The 12,425-nt window shown below is 40.1% G+C and overlaps 1 protein-coding gene across 3 annotated transcripts in view; it reads left to right on the top strand.

The window, feature by feature from the left end:
* ITPRID1 (ITPR interacting domain containing 1) overlaps nt 1-12,425 on the top strand; it is a 106,307-nt gene that overhangs the window by 18,664 nt on the left and 75,218 nt on the right. For 2 of the 3 annotated variants that reach the window (XM_047763684.1, XM_047763682.1), the window contains exons 2-4: nt 7,397-7,560; nt 8,875-8,923; nt 9,542-9,585. In XM_047763684.1, coding sequence (XP_047619640.1) covers nt 7,419-7,560; nt 8,875-8,923; nt 9,542-9,585 — 235 coding nt within the window. In that variant the 5' untranslated portion in view covers nt 7,397-7,418. The remainder of the gene's footprint in view (nt 1-7,396; nt 7,561-8,874; nt 8,924-9,541; nt 9,586-12,425) is intronic. The other variant, XM_047763683.1, reaches the window with a different exon arrangement.

Here is a 12,425-nt window from a genome sequence, read left to right as displayed (position 1 = left end):
TAGTGCACAGTACCTTGCCTGACATGAGAGAGTCTACAAAGATGAGTAAGTCACAATTTCCACAATTCTGGGTAAAGACAGAGACCAGGATCAGAAGTAATTATTCATTCATTAAGCAGTTATTGCTAATCACCTATTATTATCCATGTCCTAGACTAATTACCATGGTTATAAAAATGAGTAAGTCTTGGTCCTTGTCCTCAAGAATTCCACTTAGTTGAGTGGGAAAGGCAGAAGTGTAAATAAACTACTTAGCTTGAGTGTAAAAATTGCTACACAGGTTGCTGTGAGTTCCAGAAGCAAGGAGGGGTGGAAGTGGAGAGTGATAGGGAGAAAAGTCCTGTTTGAACTCAGTAAAATGGCATCCTATAAAGAGAAAGGGGCAGCACTACAGAAGCACTTGTACCCTGTGGGATCAGAGTGGAGGGCACATTTGGGAACAACAAGTAGTTCTGTGTATTCAGAACAGGAGCTACATGAAGGAATTAGATTGCAATGATGTGGAGTGGAAAACCAGAGCTAGAAAATAGATGCTCCCACATCCTACGTTCTCCTTCCTAGGATGAGGCAAAGCAAATGCTGAGAAGACAAGAGTAGAAATGACAACAAAAGAGGATCATTGAGAAATGAAAATGTCTCTAAGGTTGAAAAAGGATTGGAACAGAGCTAGCAGTAGATGAATCAGTTGATCTACCTTTACCAGCCTCAAAGCCATTTCAAGTTTCCAGGAAGCTGTATATATGGTTCTTGAAAGAATAATCTTTTGCTTATTTTCTCCAGTCAAAGAAGAAACCTTCAAGTCCAAAAGAACTGACTTTGGGTTCCAAGTTGGGCACAACTGCCTTTTCCTTAAACCCAGCTTGCTCCTAAAAGGCAGGAGTGAACACCCTTCCCATATTTCATGGTGGGAGGAAACCACCCACAGAACAAGTCATCACAGACTGCTTGTTCCTCCCAGCAGAGTGTTGACGGAACGCGCTATTCTGCAGGCTCCTTCTCTACTTAACTGAATCATTTGGAAATCTTTACAAGTGTTTGTGGGACTTTGATACTTGGATAGGGGGATGAGCAGAAGGGCATTCCTGGCTTGGGTTTATTGCTTGAGTTTTTTGAGTGGTCTTCCAAGCTTATGAGTAATAGGAACAATGTTTTATTATTCTAACTTTTATAGTTTTGGTGAATATAGCTTTAAAACATCTTTATAAGGTCCATTGATTAAATATTAAACAGTCTATGTGGAGGCGAGAAATAGAATAATCAATTTATAGAATTATCTCATCCAATTCTCTCATATTGTGCAGGAAGAAATTACATTCCAAGATAACTTGAGATTACATGCCCAGTGTCCCACACCCAATTAATTAATTGCTGATTAATTTAAAAATTTTGTTCTCCTAGTGATGAGTTAGTATCTTTCATCTGCTTGTTAGCGATTCGAAGGCTCATAGGAGGAGGTCAATAAAAGGTATCTACTTCAGATAGTTTTGGTCAGAAGGGCAGAAGTGGGCATCAAGGGGTGTCAGAAAATTCTGTTTCCAGTGGTGGTGCAGCAAAACACTGCAATAGGTGCAGGTATATGGGATGGCTAATTAGAAGTCAAGAAAAGAGTGAAGAATTCAGTACATACAGAGATATCGAATAACTGGGAATACCCTGTCCTGAATCTCAGAGACCTTATTCTGACGCTGTGGACCAGATTTGGAAACGTGAATTTGGGAATCCCCATGGGTTGAATATGAATAGAAAACTAGAGTAGGAGGTGGAGAGAGATTGAGTCAATGGAAGATTATTTTAAGATGTGAGAAGTTCCTTTCGTGGCTCAGAGGTTAATGAACCCAACTAGTACCCATGAGGATGTGGGTTTGATCCCTGGCCTTGTTCGGTGGGTTAAGGATCTGGCGTTGCTGTGAGTTGTGGTGTAGGTTGCAGACATGGCTTGGATCCCGCATTGCTGTGGCTGTGGTGTGGGCTGGCAGCTACAGCTCTGATTCATCCCTAGCCTGGGAACTTTCACATGCCATGGGTGTGGCCCTAAAAAGATTTTTTTAAAAAAGAGAGAGAGACATTATAGCATGTTTGTAAGCTGAAGGGAATGATCCAGTAATTGTGCCCACGCAAAGATGTGGGTAGAACAGAGGTGACAGGAAATACTTAAAATTGGGAATTTGAAGGATGTTCATTTACTGAGATGAAATATGAAAATTGGTGGAGGGAAGGATTGCTGAAAGTGAGCAGATTCTTGAACTGGGTGCTCAGATGTTGATGAGTTATCTAGACTAATAATGAAATTTTCCAGGAAGATGACAGAAAAACCATCTTAAATTCTTCAGTAACTGAGGTCAAATATCCTAGAGTTGATGTCCCATATAGTTCTATAGCATGTGCTTCAAAGGACAGAGGAAGCAAGATCTGAAAGCAGTAATGAAGAACATGGAGGAAATTCCCACCGTCTTCAAGACCGTCTTCCTAATTCAATGGGCAGAAAAGAAAAAGTCACAGCTTGAGAGAATGGCAAAGGAAGCTGTGTCTAGGTTTCAGTTAGAGGAGGTAAAAGGACAGAGTGAAGAGCTTCAGATAAGCACTGGATTTGGTAGGCTTCAGTTCATGAATTCCAGAGGGCCCAGGGGTTGGGAAAGTCTCAGAAGGGTGGGAGATTGGACCAGATGAGGCAATATTCACTGCCATCTGAGCATGATTCCAAGGCATGATGGGATGAATCCTGTGGTCTCCTAGGGCGAGAAGTGTGAGTCAGTTCTCTTGAGTGTCAGCCTCTCAGGACTGATCTCTTGGTTTGTGGAGGGAAGCGAGTGGTATTGAGGCTCATAGTAATTATCTTTTTGAGAGCATAAGGAGCTCTTAGGGCTTCCTTTTTGAACTTCTGTAAATGGCATTACAGCTGGAAAAGAGGCAGGTCTTCTTGGAGCTCATGACTCTATGTTGACTTCTCTTCAATCCTGCTACTAGGAAGGTCATTGTACATGGAGGATGGAGGCGAGCAAGGCGAGCCTGGATAGATCTGAGATCTTATGAAGTCTTGAACAGAGGCTGTGATAATAATGGTCCACAGGGAGACACAGAGATGCTGAGATCCCCTGTGGACCCAGAATGCCTTGGGGCTATTCTCTCATTATGAAGTTCTCTTCTTGATCACAAAGCTTATTCAAAAGTGGTGGCCACAGCCTGTAATTATAGCCTCGAAATTAAGTCCATGGTTAAAAGGAATTTCCATATTCTGATATAAGCTTCTAACTAGTCTCAGGGAAATCTGCATTCTCATGGTAACGGAAATGTTTTATGTTCACACTCCCCAAATATATCTACTTCTCAGTTACCCAAGCTAAGTAATGTCAGGATAACATAGATTACCTGCAAACTAATAGTGTCGAATTTATCTCCTGTGAGGAAAAACTATTGCATTGATTGGTGATTTAGCTTCTTCACTTGACATTTCTTGTCAGGACAATGACAGGAGGCGACGTGAAAGAAGGAAAAAAAAAAAACTAACCTATATGGATATTGATTGTTCTGTATACATTTTTCATTAAATTTTCCCAACAACCCTATGAAATTATTATTTTAAATTGATTACAGAGAAGAGAAAATAGATTATCAGAGGAATTTGAAAATTTCCTCAAGAAAATATGAGAAAAGCAACAGAGCTGATTAAAATCTGGACTTATCTGACCTGAAAGCACTTGTTCTTTTGACTACATACAAACCAAGAATGCTGGCTAAGCTAACTGGATGGTCCTTTCCCAAATAACCAAGAAATCAATTAATAGTTAAAGATTATTTACTCTGGGTTAAGTGCTATTCTGGGATCTATGAGGAATACAGAACTAAAGAAAACACAGACTCTATTCTCCGATATGAACAACCAGTTTGGCAAGACAGTCTGTTTGCACAGAGGTGCAAAAAGTTAAATAACTTCAGAGGACAAGGATGTAATCCTTATCACTGCTCTACGTACCAAATTCTATGATTTCACTGTGGCCTGAAGGCTTCACAGGGAAAAAGAGAAAGTATTGTTGAATTTGCTCAAATGAAGGAAAATGTGATATAAAATTAATGTAACATCCAATTTTTTAATTATTTTAAAAATGTGAAATCCTGATAACCTTTCAGTACATTTCTTTTTGTCTCTTCAACACATTGGGTTTTTTGTTTCGCTCTTGCAAAACTGAGCTCTTGGCACATTTATAGTTTTGTGCCCTCTTTTTTGTTGTTAAACATGATAATATACGAAATTGGCCAGTTAATGGCAGTTCTTTATGCACATAAGGATTCATGACATAGTAATCAGAATTTAAGGGATGCGAAGAATGAAAAGGGAGATGAGCCTTTCAGGCACAGGAGACAACATAATCCAGAACAAGGATTCACTCTGGGCCAAGGCACAGCTGGCAAGAATTAGGTTCCAAGAGGTCCTGGGGCACAGAAGTTAACCAGAGAAGTCAGCAGAGGCTACATGCTGTAACTTCTTCCCTGTCTGTCCACTGGACTATCTAGGCCTGCCACCTGATCTGTGTCCCTTCAAAGGAGGGCTCTGGGGGTCAAGCCAGTCGATGCCAAAGTGAGGTCTTTCAAGCATCAGAGAATCCATTTCCAGAAGCAGATTTGTTTACTGACTGGGAAGTCATCCACTCATATAGAGGAAACAAAAGAGATTTTCTTTACGAACTGGTCCCTGACCAGCTAAAAGCAAGGGTTCCCACTTTCCTTGGCAGGCTTTTTCCTGCCTTAAAATCAAGTACAACTGAGCTGGAGCATATTCTCATTTGCTGTGCAAGGCTGGTGGCTGGGGTCAAACATGCCATTGTAGAAGGGACGTTTGGGGACATGCAAATAAAGTAGCAGCTTCATCTAAAATTGTGATGAATTTTACCGTGTTACGTTTGAAAAAGTGGTAGCTACATGAAAACTCAACATTATGGTACAGAAGCAGCAATTTGAGGACTGGGCTGCTTGAAAGCTCCTGCTATGACTACAAAGCAACATCTTTGCGCTAAATAGAAACTGACTTTCAGCTGAGTTCGGTGAAGGAGCAAAATTACTGGGGAAATCTTTTTGGTGATTCGTTATTCTTTTCTGATCCTTCATTAAGTGTGATATTTTGTGAATGTTGTTGAGGATGATTTCAGAGTTTTTCCTCCTTGTGAAATTTTGCACTGTCAGAATTGATGCTCCTACTGTAATTCACACACACAAAATGCAAGGCATTGCCAAAAAGAACTCTTTTTTTTTACTCAAAAAAAAAAAAAAAAGCCACAAGCCTACGTAAAACTGAATAACTAGAAATTAAATGTAGTTTCTAAATCTTGTTTTGTCATGTTGTAAATTCTAACATATGAAATCGTTCTATAAAGTTTAGAGATATAATATTCTCTGTATGATTTTTGTCTTGTGTTATCATTGAAATCTTTATAAACATTTATTTGCTCCCAGAAGGTATTCCTAAAGCTAACTTCCTAAAGTTAGCTGGATAAAAGTCTCACCATTAGTATAAATACTGTCTTCCCTTTGTCCTAATTTTTAATTGAGATTTCTTAATAATTACTTTTTAAACATAAAATTAACAATCATCACAATTTTTGCAGTAATTTACCAGTGCAATAATAATTGTATATTTATACTTTAACTGATTGAAAGAATTTTAATATAGAGAGCATGTAAGAACACCCTTACTGCCAATTGTACCTAGAATGTTCATTTATAATTAAATGAAAATATTCAAGTGTCTATAAAAAATCTGAATGACCTGGAGTTCCCATTGTGGCTCAGCAGTAACCAACCCATCTATCATCCATGAGGACTTGGTTTCAATCCCTGATAGCCCACGTATCCTTCAAGGGGTTAAGCCAGTGTCGGTGTGAGCTGTGGTGTAGGTTGCAGAAGTGGCTCCTACCCTTCATTTCTGTGGCTGTCTCGTAGACCGGCAGCTGTAGCTCTGATTAGAACCCTAGCCTGGGAATGTGTATATGCTGTAGGTGCAGCCCTAAAAAGATAAATAAATAAATAAATTAATTAATTTAAAGGATGTTAAAAATCTAAATGACCTGACTTTTTAAAATGCTGGTTAGAAGTAATTGTCTACATGTCAGATGATTGATGATTATGTCTAAGTTTAGGGATGCAAGACATGTTGCTAAAGTAGGTATTTGACTGTTCAGTCATTTCTCTAAACATGAAGAATAAACTAATGGGAATTCAAGTAGATGCCATGGAAAGAATTCAGTCAGGGTTTAGAGGTTTTGAACCCCAGCTTTGCTACTTCAGTTTTGCACATTTTATTTAGCACCTACTATGTACTCAGAATCCAGTCAAACACTGACACATGATCGAGGAAGAGGGAGGCCCTTGTTCTCAGGGTGCTGATGGTCTGGGAAGGTTGGACGATTTACACAGCTACTCTAAGCTTCTGTCTCCTTCTCTTACTCTGTGAACCTCTCAGCAATGTTAATAAAGATCAAAAGATAAAGATAAGGGGCCAGCGTGTATTTCTTGTGCCATGTGCATAATATATTTATGACTATCCTAAGTGTCCCAAGCATCCTGTAGGGCAGATACTACAGCTTAATGGTCATGGAAACAAGCTTGTATTCCAGACTGTTTGCATCCTGACTGTTGTGTGGCTTTGGGTATGCAATTTAACTCCACTGCTTTTAGATTTACTATAAAATTGTGACAATTAGATTACTTCCTTCATTGACAATTAAATAATGGATTATGGAATTCACCATTGAATCTAGCACATAATAAATATTCTGCTAAGGTTAACAGTTATTAAAATTCAGTGCAATCTATCCCCAATTAAAAATAAGGAAATGCAGAGAGGTTATATAATTTATACAAGACTACACAATTAGTTGCAGAGATGAAACTCAGCCAGGTCGATCTGTTGCCAAACCCTCATCTTTTTACCCTTTGGGTCTCTAAACCTATTGTTATAGATATGACTGTTGGATAAATTTGAAGAATGCTTATGTTAATTGATGCTTTTAAACTTTCTCCTTGACTGGGTGTGTCCAGTCTAATTCCTTTGCTCATCATCCACATCCCAGATCACCAGATTGAATCCTGCTGAGTGTGGATGTGGCCTGGTGATGGGTGAGGCCAGTTAGTCCTTGGTCTTGAGCTGCCTTTCCGTTGAGAAAGAAACACTTCAGCACATTGAGATAGGGAACTCTCTTGAGTAGGTGAGCCAGGCTTCCCCAGATTGTGAAGCTGGGTCCACTTCCTGGACTGCGAGCTCTCTGACACTCACTCTCACTCTCTCTCTCTCTCTCTCTCTCTCTCTCTCTCTCTCTCGCCCTGAGACAAGCCTTAAAGCTGATATCATTGCTGGACAACAGTTTGTCAAATTGTCAAATTTGTTTGTTTGGGTGTTTTAAATTAGCTTGCTGAATTACTCTCTTAGGATGGCGGAGAAGTCGCACAGAGGCCAGGAGAAGAGCAGGAGAGACATCCTGAGGTCCACCAAGAAGGCCTGGACTCCCCAGGATGAGCAGCTGCCTCCTGGCTCTGAGGAGGCAAGCCAGAGTCTCACTATCCCCATGCTGGGTGAGAAGGGCCCTCAGGGCTATTTGAAATCAACCTATTGTGGATGGTGGAAGATGTGGGGGCTTTTGGCTGGGGGAGGGGAGGGCAAATGGTTTTAGAACAAGCACTTGACTTTGAAGATACCAGTATTCCTGGCATGATACCAGAAATTTCTATGACATTTCTGACCTCCCCTACTGACACTTAAAACACAGGGCTTCCTGATGGAAACAGACCAACTAAAGAGTGAACTTGCTTCCTTTTCACTCTAATGTCCCCTCCCTCATCCTAAGTCCTCTAAGACCCCAAAACTATGTGGAGTCCATACCAGAGACATGAGGCTTCTTGTAGGACAGCAAACATTTTATTGAAAGGCTCTTAATTGCTGGGTCTTGCATAAGGTGTTAATAATAATTTTAATAGTTTAAAGAGTAATAAGTAAGGAAACATTTCTCCCTCCACTGTGCTTTTTTTGTTTGTTTGTTTCTGATGTAACTGTTTGATGGTTTTTCTTCTTTGTCCATCACCCAATTCATTCTATCCTTTCACAAGATAGGAAACCTCACCGGAAGACTAAGCAGCTCCGTGTCCGCTTGGCCTTTTTAATTCACCAGACACCTGGTGAGGGTAAATTCAGATACCTCACGATTTCTTAGGATAAAGTCAAAGAAAATCAGCCCAGAATAGCCTGTGACTAACCAGAATGGAAACACATATACAGGAAATGCTGCTTTTATATCCTTCTCTTTTTGCCTGTTGAGTATGTGTTGAGCCGGTGGTATAGATCCACCTTAAAAGACTGGTGCCTTTTTAACACAGGGTGCCTTTGGCAATCCTGGGACACTAGTGCAATTTGTCCCTGGAATGAATGCAAATTGGGTTTCTAACCTGGCACAGAACTCCTTGCAAATAAACATCACTGGCTAGCTGCCTTAAGTAAATGTGATTCAGTAAGGAGAGGCTTCATGTGATTTATTTCCAACAAGAGAAAGGCAAAAAGTCTCCTATGCCTTTTCACTCTTCATATTCACACCAGGTAATTTAAAAATTATTCCAACATTTCTTGCTCTTTGGTGATTTATTTTTTTCCCTTTTGCATTTTCTCTCTTGCTCTCTCTCTTACAGTCTTTTGGCAAGCTTACACTTTATTCTTAGGAAAAGCTGATTATGGAAAACAGGAAGTTTTGCCTGGGGGAAAAAATAATATGCTTATAGAAAAATGTGACTAAATACTAAGAACCAGACCTATTGAGTGTATTGAGTGGTGGCTGAATAATGGGATGGGATCATTTTAGCTGGTTGTACTTGACTGACTGATCTGCTTCTCATTTGTAGAGGATTCCAAACAAGAAAGTATTCAGCAATGGCTGGACTCTGGATTCTTGTAAGTGTTTTTTTATGCCCCTAAACTCTTTTGCAAAGATCCATGAAGACAATGTGGGTAACCCTGGGGGACAAGGTGTGACATTTAGGGATTTTCAATTTAATTGAGTGTTTGAAGGATTTCTCTATTACCGCAAAAGTTATATATCAGTTTGAAAGTACAAAATGGAATATTACATTTCTGTAATACTATTGTCCCTGGCTATTCATTGGTTTCTTCAAGTCCTCTTGGAATAAAGCCTTACTGCATTTACTTTCACCCATTAATTAAAAAGCAACCTAGGGAGTTCCCATCGTGGCTCAGTGATTATCGAATCCGACTAGGAGCCATGAGGTTGCAGTTTCCATCCCTGGCCTCGCTCAGTGGGTTAAGGATCCGGCGTTGGCGTGAGCTGTGGTGTAGGTCAAAGATGTAGCTTGGATCTGGCGTTGCTGTGGCTGTGGCATAGGCTGGCGGCTACAGCTCCAATTAGACCCCTAGCCTGGGAACCTCCATTTGCCATGAGTGTGGGCCTGAAAAAAAAAAAAAGGACAAAAGGCAAAAAAAAAGAAAAAAAACAACTTAGCATGATTTATTTACACACATTGTTTGACTCACGATACCTCTGTTTCTTTTTAGGGTCTCTGCCAATGAAAACTTTCAGCCAGTCATCGACCACTTTGGTAAGACAAGGGAACCCAGAAACAGTGAGGGTTTTTGGACCTGAGTAGGAGATGTGCTTAAATGTTTGCATGAATAAATATTTTTTAAATGAGAAGTCAGAGGTTCCTAGAAATGGAACAGATCTCAGAAATTGTTCAGCTCAATCACTTAGTTTGATACGTAAGACTGAGGCTCAGAAAGCATAGGTATTATTCAAGCAGCAGGTCGGGGGCTGGAACAGGACTCTTGCCATATCATTAGCTCAGACACTAGCAGAAACTCGCTGGGTTCTGGGAAGACATTTTTGCAAGGATGTAATTATGTAAATGAAATTGTTTGATTTTTCTCACACTGTATTGTACTTTTGTTCCTAAATCTACTTTCTTTCTACTCTTCGGTCTTAAAATTATATCCTCTCTTTCTAATGATGCATTTGTTCTCAAAAAGGATAGATGACTGGGAGTTCCCTGGTGGCTCAGTGGGTTGAGGATCTGGTGTTGTCACTGCCGTGGTGTGGGTTCAGTCCCTGGCCTGAGAACTTCTTCTGTGGGCATGGCCAAAAAACAACAGCAAATGACAGAATTCTATAGCAAGCAGTCCAACTATACACTTCCGAGGTAGAAAATATATCACACTTGTTACATTGAGATTTGATATGAACATTGTAAGAAGAAAAAGAAGTTTAACTACAGGTCTCACATTTTCCATCTTCATTAAACCAAATACCATATTTCATAACATGTAAGACCCCTCAATCATAAAATGCACCCACATTTTAAGTACCACTCAGATAGGAAAATAGAACGACCAGCCCTGGCCATTATAAATGAAAGGGAACATTGGCTACTAGACACACCCTGATTTCATAGATGTTAAAATATGAAAAAAAGTGTGTTTTAAAATTAATGAAATGCCATAAATAGTGTATGTGAAAATGACGTAAGTTTTAGAAGTTTAAAGATTAGAAGGAAAATTATTAGTCTAATTGTTACTTACTTGGCTGTTTTTAATTATTTATCTTCCTTAGTGTCATTTAAATTAAGATTGACCATTGCCTATAAATCAGTTTAAGAATAGGATTTTTTTTCCTAAAAACTTCCTCCTTCACCAAGCTTCTTTTTTTTTTTTTTTTAAGATATAAAACTTCCATGGTACCAAAATCTGTGAAGATGTTTGCCAGTGAATTGAATTTAAGTACCTTTGTTCCTAATAGTTCATTCTCAGCAAAGGCAAGAAGTTAATAAATACAGCCAGCATTTCATATCCCTTTGATATTTTATCTTGTCCAGGTCATAGTTGGAGGCCTGGCACCAGTTCTGGGGTTGTCAGTAACTGCATTAAAAGCTGCACCTCCCAGAAATTAAGACAAATCACGGCCCTTTGCCCTCTGAGTCAAGTCAGTGAAGTAAAGGCATGAGGTGAAAGACCTGGAGGAAGGAAAGGATAACAAAATGACTCTGAGATCAGACATGCACAGTTTCTACTTGCCAGGTCCTCTGTCTCCAGAGAGGTTTTTAATAATAATGGAATAGCTTCTTACAAGTTTAATTGAGCCTTCACTTTTGCAAGGCCCTTCCTCATCTATCTTATTTTAAACTCTGTAACCTGTGTGGTAGCATGGCTGGTGTTCATCTGTGTTTAGCAGGTGAAGAATCTGGGTGCTGAAATGCCACAATTTTCAGTCACAGCTGGTTAGAGGCAGGCAGAGGAAATGGAGACTGGGGATTCTCTCATCCCCTCTGTGTGCTGGTTGTAAACTGCAACAAGCTCAGTCAGGGCACACTGAGTTTAGGGAAGCCAAGAATCTTGCTGAGAAGTGGAAGCTAGAGCAGTACCAGAAACTGGAGACCTGAATTCAGGTCGTGAAGAGTGTGTCAGGGAGGAAACTGGTGAAACAAAAGGGAACTGAAGGGAGTTCCCGCTGTGGTGCAATGAGTAAAGGATATGGCCTTGCTGCAGCTGCCGTGGAGGTCTGGGCTGCGGCTCCAATTCAGTCCCTGGCCCAGAGAACTTCTGTATGCCGTGGGTGTGGCCATTAAAAAAAGGAACTGAAGAAGAGAAAGAAAAGTACTTCCTGGTGGAAGGAAAATTCTGTAAAACAACAACAACAACAACAACAAAAACAAACTCTGGCAGTCCCAGTATGATTCAGAGTGGTGCATTCATTTCTTAGGACAGCCTTAACCAATTACCACAAATTTGGCAGCTTAAAATAGAAATTTATTCCCTCTCAGTTCTAATGTCTGGAAGTCTGAAAACGAGATTATTCTCTATGAAGGTTCTAGGGAAGAATCCTTTCTGGCCTCTTTCTTGTGGCTCCCCTTAAATCCTGGCATTCCTTGACTTGTAGCTGCGTCATTGCATACTCTGCCTCCTCTTCACATGGACACCTCTTTTCTTAAAGACACCAGTCATTGGATTTAGGATTTCAGACTCACCGTTATCCAGAATGACTTCACCTTTACTAATCATTATCATTAGAGACCCTATTTCCCAGTAAAGGACACATTCTGAAATGAAATTTCAGATACCGACATGAGATTAGGGGGATGCTATTCAACCCACAGCAAGCGGAAATCACTCTGAGGCTTTATATGTTAAAGTCACGACAAGATCCAAGTGCCTGCTCATCTTCTAGGTGACCCAGTACCTCCTATGGAAAGCATTCTAGTGGGCCTTCAGGCCTTGAATGGGGCCCCAGATAAAATGAAGAGGTGGAATTAGACTTCAGTCCCCCTACTGCTAATTCCCTCCTGTGTCCTGAGATGGGTCTTGGCTTCTTACGGTGATTCTTTGGCTTTTACGCTGTTCTGTGGCTACCTAAAATCTAATTTTTATTAAAATGGAATCTAGTTGGCTC

The sequence above is a fragment of the Phacochoerus africanus genome, chromosome 16 (assembly GCF_016906955.1).
Source record: "Phacochoerus africanus isolate WHEZ1 chromosome 16, ROS_Pafr_v1, whole genome shotgun sequence".
Taxonomy (NCBI): domain Eukaryota; kingdom Metazoa; phylum Chordata; class Mammalia; order Artiodactyla; family Suidae; genus Phacochoerus; species Phacochoerus africanus.
This window is presented reverse-complemented; position numbering and strand designations above follow the sequence as displayed.